This window comes from Motacilla alba, chromosome 3 (assembly GCF_015832195.1).
Source record: "Motacilla alba alba isolate MOTALB_02 chromosome 3, Motacilla_alba_V1.0_pri, whole genome shotgun sequence".
Lineage (NCBI taxonomy): Eukaryota > Metazoa > Chordata > Aves > Passeriformes > Motacillidae > Motacilla > Motacilla alba.
The window spans coordinates 69,328,004-69,348,741 of NC_052018.1; the positions used below are offsets into that span (position 1 = coordinate 69,328,004).

Genomic DNA, 20,738 nt, shown 5'->3' on the forward strand with positions numbered 1-20,738 from the left:
AAAGGGGTATTCTCCAAATGAAAGGGTGTAAGAAGAACCTCAGTTAGCATCTGAATTGAAAATAAAATCCTAATTTCAGCAACCCTGCACATTAAACCAGTGCAACACTCAAGTTTTTCACAGAAACCCTGCACATTAAACCAGTGCAACATTCAAGTTTTTCACAGAAATATGACTTTTTTCAATTCTGGAAATGAATTACAGGTAAACATTTAACTGTTGGGAGCAAAAGATTGGTTCTGAGCTGCCCCAACAGTGGGACAGGGGGTCCTGTGGCCCTGCCCAACTCACCCATGTAGCACTGGCCCCAGCCTGCTGGGTTATACTGGAGTGCACTGGGATATAGTGGGCCAAACTGGTTTGTATGGGTCTGGACTGGGTTGTACAGACTGGACCAGGCTTAGACTGGGCTTATAGGGAGATATGCCGGGACATAGTTGGTTTGTTCCGTCTAGAGAACAGGAGAGTGAGGAGAGACCTCATTGTGGTCTTCAACAGCCTCACAAAGGGAAGCAGAGGGGCAGATATCGATCTCCTCACTCTCAGGACCAGCAAAAGAACTCAAGGAAATAGGCTGAAGCTGAGTCAGGGGAGGTTTAGGTTGGACATCAGAGCAAGATTCTTCACCCAGGGGGTGCTTGGGCACTGGAACAGGCTCCCCAGTGAAGTGGTCACAGCACCAAGCCTGACAGAGTTCCAGAAGTGTTTGGACAACACTCTTGGGCACGTGGGTGTTACTCCTGGGGACGGTGCTGCGCAGCGCTGAGAGCTGGACTTGATGATCCTTGTGGATCCCTTCCAACTCAGGGTATTCTGTGATACTGGGCTAAACTGGCCTGGACTGGGTTATACCGGGATGGACAGCGATATACTGGCCTGGACTCAGTTTAGGCTGGGATGAACAGGGAAATACCGGGACCTGCTGGGCCCGAGTGGTTCCTGCGGGTCCGGCTGGGCCGCGCCGGCCCCACAGCCCCGCTCCGCCGCCGCCCCTCGCGCGCCCCTCCTCACGCGGCCCTCCCGGCGCCGCGCGCACGCGCCCAGCCGGCCCCTCGCGCGCCGCCGCCACTTGTTTTGGAGGCGCGCGTGGTCCTCTCCGATTGGGCGCCGCCGCCCCGCCCCGCCCCGGCCCGGCCCCGGGACAGCGAGGGGAACTACATCTCCCGGCGTGCCGCGCGCTGGCATCCCCGGGAGCGGCGGGCGCTGGAGCGGGGTGGCGGCGGCGGCGGTGCCGCGGCTTCGCGGGAGGATCCCGGGCGCGCGCGGCGGTGCCGCGGACAGGTCGCGGTGAGCGCGGCGCCCCCGCCCGACGGGTCCCGCCGCCCGCAGGAGCGGCCGCGCCGGGAGGAGACGCTGCCGCCGCCGACCCGCGGCGCGTCCCTCTCCTTCCTGTGCCGGCGGCGGCGGGGCGAGGGCTGCCCCCTCCTCCGTCAGTCGCGGCGGCAGCAGCATGAGCGGCGGCAGTGGCGGCCGGAACGCGGCGGCGAGGGCACGGCCGGCAGCGCGGCTGCTGGCGGTGCTCGGCTGCGTCCTGACAGCGGAGGCCCAGGTAGGAGCCGGCGGCTGGCGGGACGGTGCGGCGGGGTGGCACGGCAGGGAGCGTGGCCGGGCAGGGATGCCCGCCGGCTGTGGGCAGGGCTACGGAGCCCTCCCGGAGGGGCAGCGGGGCAGAGGCGGGAGGGGAGGTCGCTTCGGGAGGTCGTAGGGGAGAGGGCAGCTCTGGGCCGTGTCATGGGTAGGCTCCCCGCGAGGAAGTCGGGGAATCTCTTCCTAGAGTCTGTAGCCCACGTCCTTCCCCTTCCACAGCCTGCGGCTGGCACTTGTCGGGGTCCAGCCCGAGGTCGGTTCCGCCGGTCTGCCGGGAGAAGTTGGTTGGCCTGGGAACCACAGGTAGCATCAGTCAGTGGAATATGTTGGGGAGCTGCGGATTGGATCATGCCCGTGGTTTCAGGCAGAAAGTTCGGTGCCCTGATGGAGTCTGTGAGAAGCCATATGTTCCGATGGTGATGCCAGTGCCCGAGCTTGGCTTGTGCTTAGGTCGTGTCTGTTTGCCCACGTTACCGGCAAGGATGAGAACACCCCTTCCTTCTGTAAGCTGCCTTCACAGCGTTAGGAGGACATGTGTCTGTAGTTTGGCGCTCGCTGTTCATCCGCCGTGTGACCCTGACTGAAATGATAGCTGGTGTCAAGTAGGAGAGGCTTTTAGCTGGGCCAAAGACATTGGAGTGAGTTCATTGAGGAATACGCTGTCCACGTGGAGCAAAGCTTGTCCTCTGGATTATTATTTCTCTTATGTTTTCTAAATTTCCGTGTTGCATAATATGCTATACTGTAAGTGGCCACCCAAGGTGGTGATGACAGTAGCATAGATAACTTTCATTGCAGCTTTTTTTGTTCTAAGTTGCGGTTGTCTCTGATTGACATCATTTTAGTAACTGTTTTAGCATAACTAAATGCTAAGTGAAATGGAGTTCTTAAAGAAGCACTTGATAAAGTGGCATGGGGTCTCTTGTGGTGCTTGGCAGAGAGATTGGTTGTTGCTGTTCATAAAATTGTTAGCATGTTGAGTTCAGAGTTTGGCTTGTGCAGGGAACGATAAGCTAACCAGTAGTTCTTGGAGTCGTGTTACCTAAGGCTGTTCTCTCATTCTGCAGCCATGGCAAAGTGAAATGTCTGAGGAACAAAACAAGCTGTCCCAGGTGGTCTTCTAAGTGTCAAAGCAATTAAAGTACAACAGCCTGGTAACACTAATAAGGTTGTTTATATGAATGGACTGCTTATTATTATATGCATTTATTCAGCCTTTTTTCTTAATATTAAAGTGCTGACTGTGTTTTTCTTTCTAGATTTCATAAGGAGAAATTGATGCAGGTTGGACATTGACCTTTTCTTCTGAAAGGTTGATTTATCTTGGAGAAGATAAGTTAAAAGTTTCACTTCTCCAGTATAGCTCTGATACCCGTTCAAGAACTAAACTAGGTTTGACAACACCTGGAAGTACTTTGATAAGCACATTGGAAAGGTAGAAAAAATAGCAGCTACACCATGTCAGATGACTTTTTGAATACAAATGATAGTAGGCTAATGCTTTTAGAGTTTATTTAGAGCTCAAAGTAATTACAGATGAAGAGAAACCATGATACTTGTCCATTGTAATAAAAGTGTGATAACTTACAGTACAGTTTGACTTTATATTTGTAGACTAAGTTAACTAGTGTAGTTCAATTAAAAAAGGCAAAGTACCGATTGTGTGAATAACAAAGTAGGTCTTGCAACACAGAGTTTTAACTGTGTAGTACACTGTTCTTATTTTGATGTCTCCAATTTGAAAAAACAAATTAATTGGAAGATCCAGATGCTGACAAAAATGAAGCTATTTTCTGCATGTTCTTGGAGTGTTGCACCGTGAGTGAGAGCACTGAAGCCTGCACTTAGACTAATTAAAAAAAACCCTGACTGGGGTACTTGAAGCCAGTGTTGCTGTTGCATCACTGTGCTGCAAACTGACTCCACTGCTGTGCAGTATTAGTGTTTCATATATATGCTGTTAAAGTGTTTTATAATTTGTGGTTTGGTACAGATACAGCTTAGTTTAATTTTAGAGCATGCTTTCCAAGGAAACATTGATTTTGCTATTTTATGTATACAGGGAGCTAAGTGTTCCAGTTCTGAAAAAGTTGTGAGAAAAAAAAAATTGAAAAGTTAGTTTGCTTGCTCTAGTACTCTGAGTTATTTTTTTATATTCATAATTTCCTAGATCAGTTCTAGTTTTTGAGGATTCAGTTCTGAAACTTCATTGATCTAGGTAAACTGTACTGCATTTTCAAAGTTGTTCTTAGAATTGAGGTCTTAGTTAAATAAAAAGGCTGCAGCTTTTTATTTTACCATGAGGATTAGACACTGAATGTAACTATTGCATTTACCTGGGACATTTTTCCCCTAAAAAAGCATTTTCCGTTTGCATAGATGGTAAAATTGTTTTTGTTAGCAGTGGATAGCCTTACGAGCTAGTTACCAAAATAGTTTCCTACTCTATCTTCTCAGTCCAAAAAAACTTCCGTGTATTATCCTATTTATACAGTTCAGTAATACTTGAGCAAAATGTTCAGAGTTATCTCTTTGCCTTTTTTATATTATAATGAAATGTTATGCTGTTTCCTTTGTGGTATAGTGTTACCTGTAAGGGCTGCACCTTTACACATTTCTGCCTGTGTGTGATCAATAGGAAAATTTGAAGTTTTAAATGAAATTATTATAGATTAAAGTGCATGGGGGTTTTCTTTCTGTAAGCATCATTAATAACAAGTTTTTTCTTCTGACTTTGAAGCTGGCAGTCATGTGGGCTGTGAAAAACCTGTAATTACACATTGGCTCTTTGACAGTTCTTTGCCCAGGTTTGATTAACAAGGCAAGCATAACAGCAGGAAAAATTGTTGTTTAAAGTATCTTTCCTTAAATTAGCTTTACTTCATTGCCATATCTGCTCTACAGAATGGTGACAGCCTATTTAGTGCCTCAGGAAAAGTAGGATCTACATAAGGTGAATTTTCCACTTAAGTGCTTTATTGCCATATTCTCACCTCTTTATTCTCACAGACAGTTGGGGGAAATCCATTTTCCAGGCCTCCTTTATGCTTTATAAAGGAGCATAAGCCTACAATTTGTTTTCTAGTGGCTCTTTTACATCAAGCTTGGTTATATAAGGGTATCTGTTCTGTAAAGTACAGGAGTGATTTATCATGCATAAAACAGATTAGATGATTTCATAATCTCATCTATGTGTAATCTGTGGAAGAAAAAAAAGGCACAAAATATTTTTTGTCTCCTTTTCCACATAATATTTCAATAGTTAGAAGTTCTTCTTATCCCATGCAAGATGTTAGATGTGTGGGCATTTCTATTTTAAATAATTTCTAGGCCATAATGGATGTCAATGAACAACAGAAGCAGTAAGCACCACTGTTTGGTTCCATTCCCTTTTAAACATGTCTGAAGCCTTCAGAGATGTTTGTAGTAGTTTAAGAAGCTATGCCTAAGAGAGTTAGTTTAGATTTATTAAAATTTATTATATAACTGTTCATAGAATCACACTTTCAGTATTTCCAGCTTTCAATAAGACATTGCCAGGGTCTCAGCAAGAGTGTTCTGTAGCCTAGTCTGCGACGTTAGTTGGAGCTGCTCTCTCTGCTACATGCACAGTCCTGCCTTCCTGTGCTGGCAGTAGAACTTATGCACTTGTAGAGTGTGCTGCTTTTCATAGAGGTGGTCCTAACCTAGGGCAGTAGCAGTACATCATGCTGTCCTGGCACAAGAAGAGGGATGAGGCCTGGAAAAGTCATACTCAGTTTCATGATAGATTCACTGCGTTGAAATCTAGATCCCTGTGCCTGGTTTTCCTTATATTTTTTTGTTGAATTTATTTGTGAAATTGCAAACTTCTTGGGCGCAGAAGAATTTACACTCCTTTTCCCTATGCCTCTAAGGAAACTAGATGGAGTGTTTTCACACTTTGAGAAGAAATATGAAAATAAAATGACAGCGTGTGATTGTAGGGTTTTTTTAGGCAATTTGACTTGTGAGCATTTGGTAGGAAAACAGTTGATATGCAACTTTGCTAATATACCATATATTTCTAATTTGGAAAATCTTGTTGCTCATTCTTCAGAAAGTTCTGTGTGCTGAAAGTGTCAACAAATTTCAGGGGTGAAATTGTTAATCTTGATAACATTGATTTAACAACGCATTTGGAGGTGGGCTTAAGCTCAAAGTGCTACAGTTTTACTTTATGGGGTGTGTTACAGAGTATTTTGTGATGAGACGTATTTGCTATGGAACTGCATTTCACTAGTATTTCTTTCAATTACCATATTTTTCTCTTTAAAAGATTTTTCTGCAGTTAATATTCTATTTCTATATTAAAATGAACGTTTATGTATTTTTTCAATAGCTCACAGGAGTCCTAGATGATTGTTTATGTGACATAGAAAGCATTGATGACTTCAACACTTTCAAGATCTTTCCCAAAATACAGAAACTGCAAGAACGTGATTACTTCAGATATTACAAGGTACACTTTGAATGGTATTTTCCTGAATAATTTAAATAAAATGCAGGAAATATAGGAAGGATTGCATATCAAGTCAACTTGCCAGTGTTAAGCTGCCTATTAGAAGCCCACAGCTCTTTAATTTGGTTGAAGCAGGTTTTCAGTCCCTGACAGTTATGTTGGTAATAAGTCTTGTTTGCTGTGTTCATCCTGGAGTCAGTGACAGTAAATCATGACTGCTTTCATTCAATTGATAAGTGGTAATTTTAAAGATAGTGCCTTTGGAAAAGGCGCTGGAAAAGGATCATATTTTAGCACTTTTGTGATAGCATGAAGTGCTTATCATCTAAGAAATGTGTGCAATTTGAAATGGAAATATTGGCATGATTTACTTTTCTAATAAGTTACTGTCTTATTTCTGATTTTAGTGTTTGTTATTCTTTTGAAAAATAGGTAAACCTGTTCATTTTTCAAGTAGGCTGTAATATCACTTTTTATTACTTGAAGCTTTTTTTTGCCTGTATTACTATCTGATGTGCAGATGAAGATTTGAAGCCTGATACTTCTGTTTTTAGATATGCTTAACCTGAAAGTGAAATAACATTTTGACTGAGCTAATCAAGTGGCTGCCTGCCACTGGAAAAAGGAGCTCACACTCCTCTAAGGGGAGTGTGCAGCATCCTACCCCTTTGCTACTTTTACCTCTAAGTTAGACCAATGCATCTCTTTAACCTGGTAGATATTTAGTTTGGGTATTTCCATTTGTCATTTGGTAGGGGGTTTTGTTGGTAAAGTTTTGTTGATTTTGTTGGGGGTTTTTTTTGTTGGTTTGGGGTTTTTTTCTCCTCAGGATGTAAGAAGTCATCTATCCGATCTGGAATCGGACCAATATTAAACTCAGGCAAGATGGGGTTATGGGTGACCAGAAGGAGAAGAAAGCACTAGACTCTAACCTTTCTACCTTGAGCAAGCAGTGTAATATACCTTCAACTGCACCTTGAATCTCCTGCTACATGATATAGTTCTAAATTCACTTTTCAGGAGAAACAGGATATGTGCAACTTCAGTACTAATACGTCACGTAGTAGTGATAATGAGATTCTCCAGAGGCAACAGAAAGATAGAAAACAAAGTACATGAAGATGAGGAGCAGCAGCTGTATGAGACTTCATACAACAGTAACTTAATCTTGCAAATTTAGAGCTAATGTTCATTTCAACAGCAGTTCTGCAGCTCATACTCTAAAGGTGTGTTGCAATCCTGCCTCATCTTTTATACTGATCTTCCTAATAGATGAGCAGTTCCAAGGGCCTGTGTGCAGTCCACCCAGCACCACACTTCATTTAGTACTTCCAGTGGTGGCAGGGAAGAATTTGTGTTGAACAAACAAACTGAGTAAGTCAGTCAGAACATTCTTCACCCTTTCCTGTTTCAATAAGCAACGGCTCATTTGATATCCCTGTGCAGAATGATGGAAGTGCTTTTAAGCACATAAATGGATGTGGAAATTGTGAAGGTAGGTGTTGTGGTTTAGGAATGGTACTCCCCATCAAACCACGAACCAGTCACTCTCATTCCCCTGTTTTCCTCTCCCTCTCCATGCTAGGTTGTGATTGGAGGTGAGAATTGGAGGCACAAAAGGTAAAGATCATGGGTTGAGATACAAACAGTTTTCTGGAACAGCAGTGAGATAAGAAAATGAACAGTAACAGCAACAGTACTAATGACACAAGGCATAAGAAAAGAAGTGATTCACACAGAGGGGAAAACAATAATAGACAATATCAGATGACTCCATCTGCCACATTTTCTCCACTGGAAAGAACCCCTTCTCCCTGGAAGAAAGTAGTTTTCCCCTGCCCCTGGCAATGATGTGGTATAGAATAACTCAATCCTTAATACTGAATGGATGAGGTAGTTTTTATTTAAAGGCCAGAGAAAACTTGAAGTCTTGCAGAAATTGTGCTAAGTGGTTTCTAAATAGTAGAGCATTTCCCAATGAAAGAAATAAACATTTGTGTCTCTAGTTTTATAGATCAAAACACACTAACTGTGGAAACCTCACAATCAAGAATGTCTTTTAGTTTGTGAAAGGACTGAATAATACTCAGTGATAACAATGAAATCCAATACCTCATACCCTGAAGATGATCGGATGTTCTACGTAGACAGTACATCATTGGCTTGATAAAAGTACAAGTGCTATACAACCTCAGTTTGTGTGTGTGCTGGTTTTCAGTGCTCTTCAGTCATTCTTGGACTAGTACTTTCTGATTCCCATGTGCTCTTTCTGAATTAATCTGTAGTTTAGGCAGCAGACTTTTTAAAATTTTATTTACAGCATTCCTCTGTGCAAAAACATTGACTGCCTAGTTACTTATATCTTCTTCAGTCTGTAAGCATTTTTTTTTATTGTGAGAGTTTGCTTTGAAGAAGGTTGTAATTTAACTATGTTAGCTGATCTTTTTTGATAGAAATTGGTGGGAGGCCAAAGTTTTATATGATAGGCCTCACTGTGAAGGTGATGTAGAATGTAAAACTATTTTGTGCTTTATTTGAAAAGATAGGAGTGAACAAGTACAAAAATAATTTTGCAATTTTTTTTTTCTAGGAATGGTGTTTGTGCATTGAATAGTGGAAATGGGGGGAGGCAACCTAAAATCTCTGCTTTTATTGTATCTGTGCTTGCAAGGTTTGAGCTGTAATGAGAAGATATTTGTCATCACTTCTAAGAAGCCGTGCCATCTGCTAAATGTCTTGTCAGGGGTTTTTTGACTGAGGAATATCTTTAACATTTTTAAATAACAATCTGTTTTTAGTTTGATTTTGAAATCCAAAATCATCCAAGCACTTATTTGAATTAGTAAATTTCAATTTAATAGTGAGAGATTTAATTTCTGCTTTAATATATTATGTGTTTGTGTTCATTCACTGGAGACCATTGTCATTTACAGTCTTACTGCACAAAACTTCATCTTATGTAGTTAGAGAGACTAATTGAAATTATTTAAAGGATTTCTTGATACTGAGAACTTTTTTCCTACAATTGCCTTATGTCAATGTGGATTGTAAACTTCTGGTTTTGTATGTTTAGGTCAACCTGAAGAGACCATGCCCATTTTGGGCTGATGATGGCCATTGTTCTATCAAAGACTGTCATGTAGAGCCTTGTCCTGAGGTATGGATCGAATAATATATAATAGAAAAAGGGGTTTTGGCTAAAAATTTGCTAATTTGCAGTGGCTAGTACTATAGTACTAGCTAATGATACAAGCACTGCTAGCAATACTTTCTAGTGAGAACTTAAATTTAAGTAAAAGTGACAAATTTCTTTTCTATTCCAAAAGTAGAAATACAACCAAAATATTTTAAGGTCTTAGTCATTTTATGGAGAAAGCAGATAGCTTCAAGAGTAAATCTCTTCTAAGCTCTAGCACTGTTTTGTGTATAACATGTTGATAAGGTAAAGGAGCAAGTTAATTTTTCAAAAAACAAGTTTGCTTTGACCTCTGTAGGAATGATACCTAATTTGTAGATTTTAATTAAGCATTTCTATGAGCAGTGTAAAAGCTATGATTTATTTTTTGTTTTTAGAGCAAAATACCTGTCGGAATTAAGGCTGGGAGCTCTAATAAAGTAAGTACTCCTTCATTTTTGAAGTTCTTTCTGATTTTTTTTAAATCTTAAATTTATAACAGCTATGTGACTTTTTAGTATAAACCTGCAGTGTTTGCATACTGATGAAATAGTTAACTGATCAATTCCTGTATGTGACTTTACCTTTTTACCTTTATGTATAGTAGTGTTTCTGACATAGCTGGTACTGTTGTGTCATTTTGAGTCTGTCATTGCTAGAGAGCTGCTGCAGACTGAATCAATGAATGACAAGGGACAGCAGTGCATGGCCACAGAATGCCTGATGCGGAATTGTTGCTTCATTTCTGAGTACAGGCCGCCTTTTAAAAAGCTGTAGGCTAAGATGCACAGAGGCAGTAGCAGCGCAATCTTTTTTAACAATCAGAAGTAATCACAATATCTAATATTAAAAGAACCTAAATGATTGCATTGCATTCTGCTATGCCTTATTTTCAAGAGGTCTTTAGTCCAGAGATTATTTGGTCATTAGTCTAAAGACAGTTTAGGCCAAAGTGGCCAGTGCAAACTTAAGCAGTCAGTCTGTGCTGTTGGCTTTTGCTTGCATCTCTCCAATCCATCCTTTCTAGATCACCAAGTGATCTTAGCAAAGCTAAAAAGTCAAGAGGCTATATATGTCTAGGAAAAGAGGTCCGAGCAGAAGGACTACCCACAAATCCCACACATCTTAAGCACAGTGCCCAAGAATGAGGGTTTTAGCAGTTGATGGGTTAATGAGAGATCAAAGTTAATGAGAGCCCAAATGAGAGATCTTCCCATTGAGTGCCTTGACTGTGTTGTAGACATTTACCTCTTGATTATGTATCATATCTCCATCCTCCCCAGTGCTTTCTACCTCACAGGGCAGACTGGGTGTAGTTCACCATATCATAAAGGACTTATAAACAGGACTGTTGGCATTAGGTTTAGATCTCATGCCAAGAAACCTTATCAGTGATAGCGGAGATGAATACTTCATTGTGAATTGATGACTTGTGTGCTGCTGTCTGGAAAAGGGCAGGCAAATCTGTCCCATCTTTAGCTCAAGAGGAAGTCTTGTCTCTTTTACACATACATTAACTCACTCTGAAGTACAGACTGCCTCTTCATTTAAAGGTTCCTGGTAATCAGTGAGGAAAAATCTTTCTCACTGACATGAGCTAAATGTCAGTTGTTTGCCATTCCAGCACAAGCAGCAGTAGTTGTTCAGAAAAGCTGACACTATCTCTGGGCAGCAGATCCTTGTGTTTTAGCTGAATAATGTGTTGCCAGTTCTCTTTTTCATTGACACATTTATCTTCCAAGCTTGATTGTAGAGCAAATGACTCCTGGAATGCCATAATGCCTCCTAAAGAGAGGGACTTTAAAGACTTTGAAAACTGTTTCAGAAAGGGTTCTTTCTGAATTTGAGCTTCCTGATTGATTAATCTTGAGAGCCATAAATAAGTTGTTAAATAGTAACCAAGGAGTATGCTGTTCTTTGGATACTTCACATGAGCATATCAAATTGGATTTAGGAAGTGAAGAAATGGATGCCTTTTGCTTTCACCACAATAAAGAAAATTGGATAGATTCTTTGGGAAGCTGTCATTTGCTGTATGTTCTGTGGTTTCCTTTGAGTTGCCTTGCAGGTTGTTGAAACCAGCTACAGTACTGAGAGTTAGGCAATTCTGTACCTTTAATCTGTAGTAGAAGGCACTAATATGTGCTGCTTTTCTGGGTGAAATTTGCCATCAGAATGGACAAGAATCTTATCTTCACCATTTTCTTACCTCTTATGGTTCAGTTAAATGATCTTTTGTAGAGCCAATTAAAAATTGACATTCTCATTTAATATCCCTTTTAAGGAAATATCAAATTCATTTTAGTATGAATGTTTTGTTTCAAGGACTGTGAAAGTACTGTGCTATTAGCCTGTGCTAATTTCCCATTTGGGGAAGTCTTACACCTTATGGCTTATATGTAAAGTACTAGATGTTTTAAAAGGGTGTTTTTCTCCCTGAGAACACATGCATGTCCAGTTTCTCTCTTTCATCCTGATAGTGTCGATCTTGGAAAGCTGAAAATAACCAAAGGCATCTTTTTAATAATGACAGTTATAAACTCTTGAATAGATACACTCACGGTAGAATCCTGTGGAGAGGTTTTCTGTGGCTTCTGTCCAGTTTTCCATTGCCTTTCTTTCCTAATGTAGAGGAGCTTGTAAACTTCTAGCTTTATTTAGGTTTTTGTGGGGGATTTTTTTGTTTGCTGAACAATGAAGAACACAATTCTTTTGAATGCTCATCTAGCGCGAAGACCACTTGTATAGCTTTCCCATAAGAGTGCAGTTAGCAATAGAGGATCTCTTTTTAATTCTTGACACCACCATAAGCCTTTTGAAATAGTGCTGTAGAGGCACACAGTAATTTCCTTTTCTATAGCGATGTTGCATTTGAATGGTAAACGCATATTTTGTGGCTAGACATTAAAGCTGTATTAATCTTTAAAGCAAGGGACAGGATACAGTAACTTCAGGTTACAACATTCAACTTAGTAATTTACTTCCTGCCCTTCTTTTCTTTTCTGTTTTTTTGTTGGTTTTTTGTTTGTTTGTTTGTTTGTTTTTCCCCAGTAACTGGCCTTAGGAGATCCTGGTTGGCAAGAACAGATATTTTGTCCTGATCTTGTCAGGAGTCATAGAGCACTGATCCAACAACTGTTGCTATTAACCACTGGAGAATAGGAAAGACTGGAAATGCGTTTTGAGACCTGAATGTTCATTTTGTTAGAAACTCTGCATTTAGGATTCTAATCTTGGGAGTAACCTTTTTTCAGTTCAGGGTAGGGATTGGTTTGCAACTCTAGACACGCAGAATGTTTGCTTCAGCATCTCCGTATATTATTTCATCAGCAGTATCTGTTTCAGTCTAGGTTAAGGCCATTCCTTGTTCCCATTTTTCCTTTTAACATCCTTACAATGCTAAAGAATGAGGTCTCATGCCTGCCAGATCCAAGAAAATTGGGTGAGAAATTCTTTCTAGAGTAAATATTTATGGGCAAGGCCCCTAACAAGATTTAAATTACTTGTTTTTTCTAATCTCCTTTATGTCTTAGGTCTTCTGCTGTTTTTCCTTGTGTTGGTCCAGGCAAATGCATTTTTAAAAAGCAAATAATTTTGCTTACTCATCTAAACAGTTTTAATTAAATTTCTTTTCTTTAGTGATACATATTGTGGTAGTACTTTACCCCTGGCATCTTGACCACAAAGCTGTCCATAGAAATAAACTACTCTTTCTTTTAAAATGTATCATTTATTTGTTTTATTAATTGACCTAAGGCTTAGTCTGGAAAAAACACACATACCCCCTCCCCTCCCCCCCCCCCCCCCCCCATCCAAAAACCCCCAAAAGGAGGAAATTGAGTTTCTCTTTTAGAAAAGCATTGTTACTATCTTTGTTCCTAAGTGTTGAAGAACTTTCTGAGCTTTAAGCTGACAGACTTAAATTCCCTGCTTACATAACCATATTATTATAGAATAGTGGAATATAATCTTTAATTCTTCAAATGTTTTCCTTAGATGTGTTCCAAAAGTAAGTATTTTAGTGGATTAATTTTTAAAAAATACTTGAGAATCAAAGTTCAGCTTATGTATTTCCATTTTGTCTTTAAAAATAAGCAAAATTTGAGTTCAGCTGAAAAAGCTTGTCTTCCAGACCCGTGCACATCTGAAGCGGGCTGATGAATTGGATTAAAGGAAACATGAGGGGAAAATGGCTAAAAGTAATAAATATACCTACTAAAATGAAATGAAACTTGGAATATGATTATACTTGCAAAAAAAAAAAGATGGTAAATAAGTATCTGAAACACTCTGTGTAGGGTGTTTCATAAGAAAAGAACTCAATTTAAACAAAAGGCAAACCAAAATTTTGACATCTTTAGCTGAATTCCCTGTAGCAGTTAAATTCAGAGTGAAATCAGCCTGATGAGCTTAAGTGGAAAAAAAAATCAAAGTAAGAAATGTTCCAGAACCATATACTGCTTCTAGAATAAGAGGATTTTCCCTAATACTAAGGAACTCACTGCTAAACTTAGAAAGACCTTTCACAACACCTGTTCTTGAGGATTTCAGTAATTCATTTGCGTATTAAATATGACTTTTTTACAGTATTCAAAAGCAGCAAATAATTCCAAAGAATTGGAAGACTGTGAGCAAGCTAACAAGCTGGGAGCGGTTAACAGTACCTTAAGGTATGCTGTGATTTACATCAACAGTACAAAAATAGTAAGAAAGGAAGATTTTTTTTTTCTCTGTCTGGTGTGGTGGTTTTTGTTCTTAATCCTTCCCATTAGAAAGTAAATGGGAAATGATGCAAGAACATCTGAAGGTAGAGGTATTAATGATAAGTAGACTTTTTTTGTTGTTTAAAATATTCTTTGATACTACTCAAAAGAGGTATCTTACAGCGTCAAGAGTCAGAAGAAATATGCAAATAAAACCACCTTTTTTCTATTATGTTTTTCTCAACAGCTGTTCTGGATTAAGGGGTTTGGTCCTGCTTTGTCCTAATGTTGCACTGATTTGCCTATTTGTGATCATTCAGTGAACCAGATCAGGGAGTTGAGTTACTTTTGTTGTTGGTAAAGTTATATTGAACTTGGATCAGTTCCGTAATTTTGCTTATTGCATGGCACTGTCAAGGTTGGGTAGGAGGAATCCTTCAGGATGGTGCTGCCCCTAGGTACAAAAGTCTGTAGAACATCATGTAGAAAACATAGCACTCTACTGGATTCTTCACTTTTGAAAAACAGGAATAGAAAAATCAATTTTTTACTGTTAATGGAGGGATGTGGTGTCTTTGCCCACAGATTTCAGCAGTTCTACCTGGTAAAGATTTTGAAACTCTTTCTTGTGTGATGACAAAATGTCTGTTTCTGCCTGGTGTGTGGTGTTTTAGGGGAAATAAAAAATTGTTAATTCTGTTCCATTTCTTTAAGGCAAAAGAATGTGACATTGTAAATGGAGAGCTAGAGAAAATGCCTTTATGAGAGTAGGATAGAAAGTTGGAAGAGGAGAGGTAATGGATCCTGCAAGTGGAGGGCGAATTTTGCTTTGTAGGAAAATCTCCATGTTCGTTATCTAGCAGTGCATTATCCTCTTGGTTTTGAGTTGTTTTCCTTTGTAAGTTGTATTTCTTGTGGTTATCAAATGTTGTCTGTTGATAATTACCAGAGAATTTCCTCACCTAATGCCAAGTATAATGTCTCCTATTGGGATTTGGCAGAAGGTTAGAAGTTTATCTTGTAGAATGGCCTCTGTTTGTAGCGTTGAGCCGGTTCTAATTTGATGAAACAGAATAGGTTGTTTTTTGTTATTTCAAGGCACTTCCCTGCACCCTGGAGCAGAGTTCCCAATCTTAACTTAGTTTACATTTTGCTGTCAGTAGTGTGGCATCAGTAGTTCTGTGCTGCACACAGTCACAGAAGGAAGGTTTTGGCACTGCTTGTGTTTCATAGTGTGGGAGCTTCAAACTACTTGTCTCTCTAGTACAGTGCACCTTTGAAAATGCTAGAGTGAGTGGAATGCAATTATTATTAAAATGGCATAGGACAAATCATATTCATAGAGTACTGTAGCTTAGAAGAGGGATTTAGACATCTAGTCTCCCATTAAAAAGTAAGGCTTTCATTCTAGCTTTCATTGAAAGTACAGGTTATGAAAATAGGGTGATTCCTTCATCCCCCACTCTCAAAGTGACAGCTGCTAAAGTAATACTTTGAAATGTGTTGAAAATGTACTATGAACACATTTTACCAAGCTCTTACTGAAGAAGAGAAGCCACTGCAGTTTGTTCAAATAATGGTGAAATCTTTGTCTCAACATCAAAGTTGGCTTTTGAAAGTATTTGATGCCTGCTTGAATCTCGTTGCAGTTAACAAGGAGTACCACTTCCAAGCTATATGTGGGTTATATTTCTTTCAGAAGCTCTTATTGACATTGTTTATTTAAAAATTTCAAATCAAACTTTTTTTTTCCCCTCAGTAACCAAAGTAAGGAGGCTTTCATTGACTGGGCAAGATACGATGATTCACAGGATCATTTTTGTGAACTTGATGGTAAAATGTTTAAGCTTTTTCAGAGTGTTTGTTTTATTTGCTGTTTGATAACAAAATGCAAAAGATCATGTTTTCTGTACAAATAGCAATTTTAAGAAGTTTTAATTTTGTCTCAAGTGACAGAAATGTGATAGTTCATATCATACACACAAAGTGTAAGTTTTTGCACTTTTACAAGGAGTGTTTGGTAGCCTACACAGTACACATTCACTGTTACCTCCTTTTAGTATGTGAAACAGGAGATATTTATGTAAATAAAAAAGATGGTAAATGGGAGGGGGCTAACACTTCTTTAAAAAGCTTCTTACAAAAAAATTGAATTTAGCACAAATATAAGACAAATGGCTTGCAGCTGGTTGTTTCTTACTGCTATATTGTTTTGTTGCTATTTTACTGTGCTTGGATTGAGTTTGTTCCTCTTCCAGCCTTGCTATTTCCAAATGATTTCTGCATCCTTGTTTGAAAGGACTTTTTTATTGTTAAAACATTAGGATATTAGATTGTCTTTACTCTCCTTCATGTATGTGAGTCTTTTTATTTGCTTGTAACATTCAAAGTTCAAAAGAGTATTTTTCAGATAAGTGTGAGAATTGCCAACTTCAGGATTGTCTACTGAAGTCCTTCTTAATAAATACCTTGGAAAGCTTCCTATGCTGGGAATATTTAGGATATAATGCTAGATGTTTTCATCTACCTTTAGGCTTGTGTTTGGTGTCACCTGAGAAAGTAGCAGCTGCAGTGGACTTAGCAGTGGACTTCTCTTTCAGCACTTCTGCTGTGTCTAATCTGAATGCTTTCTATATGAGCTGTTTCTGTAACAGCTAATGAGCATTACTGTAGATCTGAACTGTTATGTGGAGTTACCTGCTGTTCTCTCTACTATCTTCAAGTTATCTGCATGCATGTTTTAGTAATACTGAGCTGTGAAAGGAATAGTTGAGGAGCATTTCTTTTAGAAATAATACTAACTTGAGTAGTTCCTAATTCTACCTCCATCTCTCCTTATATCATGCCCTGCTGAAGGAAGCTGTCCCCAGCTGTGTTCTTCAGTGTGGTTTTTTTTTTTTTGCACTGGCTCTGGTGTGCATCTTTCTGCATGGTAAGCTGATTAGGCTTACCTAAATAGCGGGAAAGTAAATTGCCATCTCCCTGCCACCTCCCACGCTGTGTGAGGAACTGGCTTGTCGGGTGAGTTTATCATCTGGAGCAGGGAGAGTGAGAGAGAATAACTACTGGGAGTCGTGGGGAGGAAGCAGAAACCCTTGCTTTCTTCTCCTCTCTTCCTGTTGGGCTTAATCATAAACTAGATAAGGGAATTGATCTAGCTGAAAAAACTTAGTAACCCGGATCACCTTTCCAACTTTCCGTTGCATGGCTCGGCAGTGAACATAGACTCGGTTGTATGTGGATAATAAGAAGAAAAGTGGACCCTGAAGTGATCAGGGAGCATAGGAACTGCTTAGGTTAGCCACACTGTCAAATAAATAAGTAAAGCTGTAATTTGACTTTCTCTCATTTGGCACTCATTGTTGTGTGTCTTGTATCAGTGTCCTTTCTTTGTTTTTGCTGCTGCTGCTGAAGCAATGCTTAACTGCTCATGCAGAATCATCTATTTTTAGAGCAGTTTCACTCTCTGTTTCTGTGGGGCTTTTTGCTATCTGAGGAAGTACTACGTGGCACTTTTTGGCCTATTCCTATGAATAAGTCTCTGGACTTTCGGCTTGTCTTGTATGTGGGGTTTGTTTAAGCCTGAGTTGGTCTTGTCCTAGAATTTCAAAGAATGGTGAATTCCTCTTGCTTTTTACTGGTTGTAGCTTGAAACAATTTCTGTTTCTACTGTGTTTTTAAGCAGAGGGAGTCCTGTTTCACAATTTTCTTTGGATAAATTACCTGAAATTTGTAGTGAACTTCTGAGATGAGGGTATTGCTTGTTGAAAGACTGCTTGAGTAACATGCTTCTTGTTGTAACCGAGAGATTTGTTCTGCAATATGCTGAAAGTTTTGTACAGTTAAGCAATGTGATTCAGACTTTTCTGCCAGTATACAAGGGTATTCGGAGGAAAAATGGATTTAGCTAATAAATTTACACTATGTACCAGCTACAAGATGTACTACTTTGATCTTGTCTTTATAAAGAACCTACTGTTCTTAAAGCAGCCCCCTCAACCAAATACTAGCAGGCAAACCCTAAATTTGGAGGCCATTTAAAATGAAATGCTGAAAATGAAAACATTTTGTGTCTTAGCCTAGGGTCAGGGAATACAGTGCATGTCAATTGTTTATGGTAGATTTAAAGAAGCCACATAGATGATCATCAAACATTATAGAAATTAGAGACACACAAGAGATTTTGGAATAGATTATGTGCTTTTGAGCTTTGTATTTAGTGTGTATATTGCTGCATTTTTACATACGTGGCACTTAAAATCCACCTGGAACAGAATAGTATTATATGAGACCTCTTGTTTATATTTAGTTCTGTGAGACTGGTTAAATCTTTTTCAATTGATCACTTAGCATATGAAACAAAATTTTTCCTATTTAGATGAGAGATCTCCAGATGCACAGTATGTGGATTTGCTGCTGAATCCAGAACGTTACACTGGATACAAGGGGCCTTCTGCTTGGAGAGTATGGAACAGCATTTATGAAGAAAACTGCTTCAAGTAATTGGGAGGGAGAGGAAGCCTATTTCTTGTACTTGTACCTCAGTTTAGCTAAAAACTGATCTTTGTGTTTTCTAACTTATTTTTTAGGCCTCGATCTGTCTATCGTCCTTTAAATCCACTGGCGCCTAGTAGGGGTGGGTCTTGCCTGTTTTATTTTCCAATGCATTCTTTTAACACGGTGGCTGTTGCAGTACAAGGAATACAGATAGCAATCTTCAGTCTGTAGGTGTACTTTCTGCTTTTTTAATTTCCTCTGTAGAGGTAGCTGTACATTTTTAATATTTAGACTCAAGCTTGTGATGCTTTATTACATACATGCCTAATCTTATCCCTATTGATAGGCTTACTAATGTCAGGTAAGCTGATATGAAAACTAAATTGTGAGTCTCAAACTGTTTACAAAGTGTCACACTAGTTTTCCAATTTGAATGCACTTTTGAATTCTCATTTCTTTTTTCAAAAAGCATTTAATTTAGTCACTTCAGTTCATACTTATCCTGGTGTAATGTGGTTGTACATTTTTCATCCATAGTGTGCAATGTATTGCAAGTATACAAATAATTGCATTATTTGAAGGACTGGACACTTAGGAAGAATCAGTTATGTGAAAAATTGTTTTAAAAAAGTCTTCTAATAACTTGGGATTTGTTTTCAAATTTAAGTCGAAAGCTATAACCTGGTGTTTCAAATGAATCAGCTTTCCTCTGTCAGTGTGTCATATTTCCCTTAATTTTAACTATTAGCCAATAGATTCAGTTAAAAAATCACCATCCACTAGAAAATCAAGATAGCTCAATATTTGTAATTACTAAAAGCTGATACTCACAAATAAAAAGAATTGTGAGAATTGTTTAATGCAGAGATCAGAATTTCAGGAAGGAACACTGGACTGATTGTTGAACAATGCAAACTAAAGACTATGGCTTCTTAACCATTTTTCTGAGGCTAAAGTACAGCTTTCAAGAATATGTGAATCAGCTGCTACTAAGATTTGAATTTCTTAGTGACTTTCATTATTACAATGTGTCAAGTCTTGTGTGGTCTTGAGGAGCAAGAGTGGAGTGAAGGAAAGTAGCCTATTTTTTATAAATTAAATAATGTTTCTTGCACTTTTTGAGTGTTTGTATTAAAGTCTGGTTTTTTTTTTTTTACTGCTTTAGCGTGGAAATTATCTTTTTAATGCTTATGCATTTCTTTTTTTTTTTTTTTCCTTCTAAGGAGGAGATGATGGTAAGTCATCTTATTTTCCTTGACCTGCAGAAATGAAGTAAGCATTAGAGTTTTGGATTTTGGGTTTATTCACTTTACAGTTATCAAATTAGAGAGCAAGAAAGTTATATTTCTGTTATTGAATAAGAGAGCAGGAAAATTATGTTTTTTATGCAGATTATTGATCAGAAAATGTTTTTAATGGACTCATACTATCATTTGGAGTAAGGGGAAGGAGTGGATAAGAGCAAAACACCACTCTCTTCTTGGTTCTTATTCTTGTAGCAGAGTATGTATTGTAATAATGTTATTCGTTCTTCCAGGGCCCCATTGATACTGAGGTCAGATCCCTTAAAAGAAGAGGGACAATTTTTTGTGTATTTTCTTGAATTGGGAAGACTGGGAGAGAGCAGGGAGAAAGTATTTGATCTGCCTACAGTGAGGCAGGCTTAAAATTTTTCAGTCAACTGAAAACCCTCAGGCAAAAGATCTAAGTCTAAAGGAAACCTTTAGGCAGATTAGGGTGAAGGCTGTCAGAATTGCACTCTGCCATCATGTTTTTCACCAGCAGTGCAAATAATCAAACTTGTGCTTTCATACACTGCTGAATGCCCTGACCAATAGCTTAGGCATGCTCATTCTTGTATTTCTCTTATTCTGTCCCCAACAGATTTAAACCAACCTTCAAGTGACCTGCTTCAGTGCCTATTCTCATTTTAATAGCTAAATTATTTAACTTCGTGTTAAATTAGATGGCAGCTGATGCTGTATGCATAGTAACATAAAGAGGCTGTAATGTGGAAAATGAATATTCTTCATTTAACTATGTACTTTGTATTTACAGGAGAATCTTTCTACACGTGGCTAGAAGGTAAAGGCTCTTGGATGAGTTAATGTAGTGTTATATTCACTAGAAAGAACACTGTAGCACTTTTTTCATCTCCTCAAATATTTTTCATAGTGTAGGCTTTTTTGTAAATTGTGCAGAGCTTTCAAGTGTTGTTCAAATATCTCTTACCTTGAGGGTCTTTAATTTGCTTTGACAGCATACTCCTTAAACATTTAAGTGTTTTATCTTTCAT

General features: G+C 39.0%; 1 protein-coding gene across 1 annotated transcript in view; it reads left to right on the forward strand.

Moving 5' to 3' along the window:
* Window positions 1–1,167: 1,167 nt before the first annotated feature.
* The window catches only part of ERO1B (endoplasmic reticulum oxidoreductase 1 beta), a 29,280-nt gene continuing 9,709 nt past the window's right edge, over window positions 1,168–20,738 (forward strand). Inside the window, exons 1-10 of the mRNA XM_038131416.1 lie at window positions 1,168–1,549; window positions 5,948–6,067; window positions 9,141–9,224; window positions 9,641–9,682; window positions 13,830–13,912; window positions 15,705–15,778; window positions 18,324–18,444; window positions 18,535–18,581; window positions 19,666–19,677; window positions 20,501–20,527. Coding sequence (XP_037987344.1) covers window positions 1,451–1,549; window positions 5,948–6,067; window positions 9,141–9,224; window positions 9,641–9,682; window positions 13,830–13,912; window positions 15,705–15,778; window positions 18,324–18,444; window positions 18,535–18,581; window positions 19,666–19,677; window positions 20,501–20,527 — 709 coding nt within the window. The 5' untranslated portion in view covers window positions 1,168–1,450. The remainder of the gene's footprint in view (window positions 1,550–5,947; window positions 6,068–9,140; window positions 9,225–9,640; window positions 9,683–13,829; window positions 13,913–15,704; window positions 15,779–18,323; window positions 18,445–18,534; window positions 18,582–19,665; window positions 19,678–20,500; window positions 20,528–20,738) is intronic.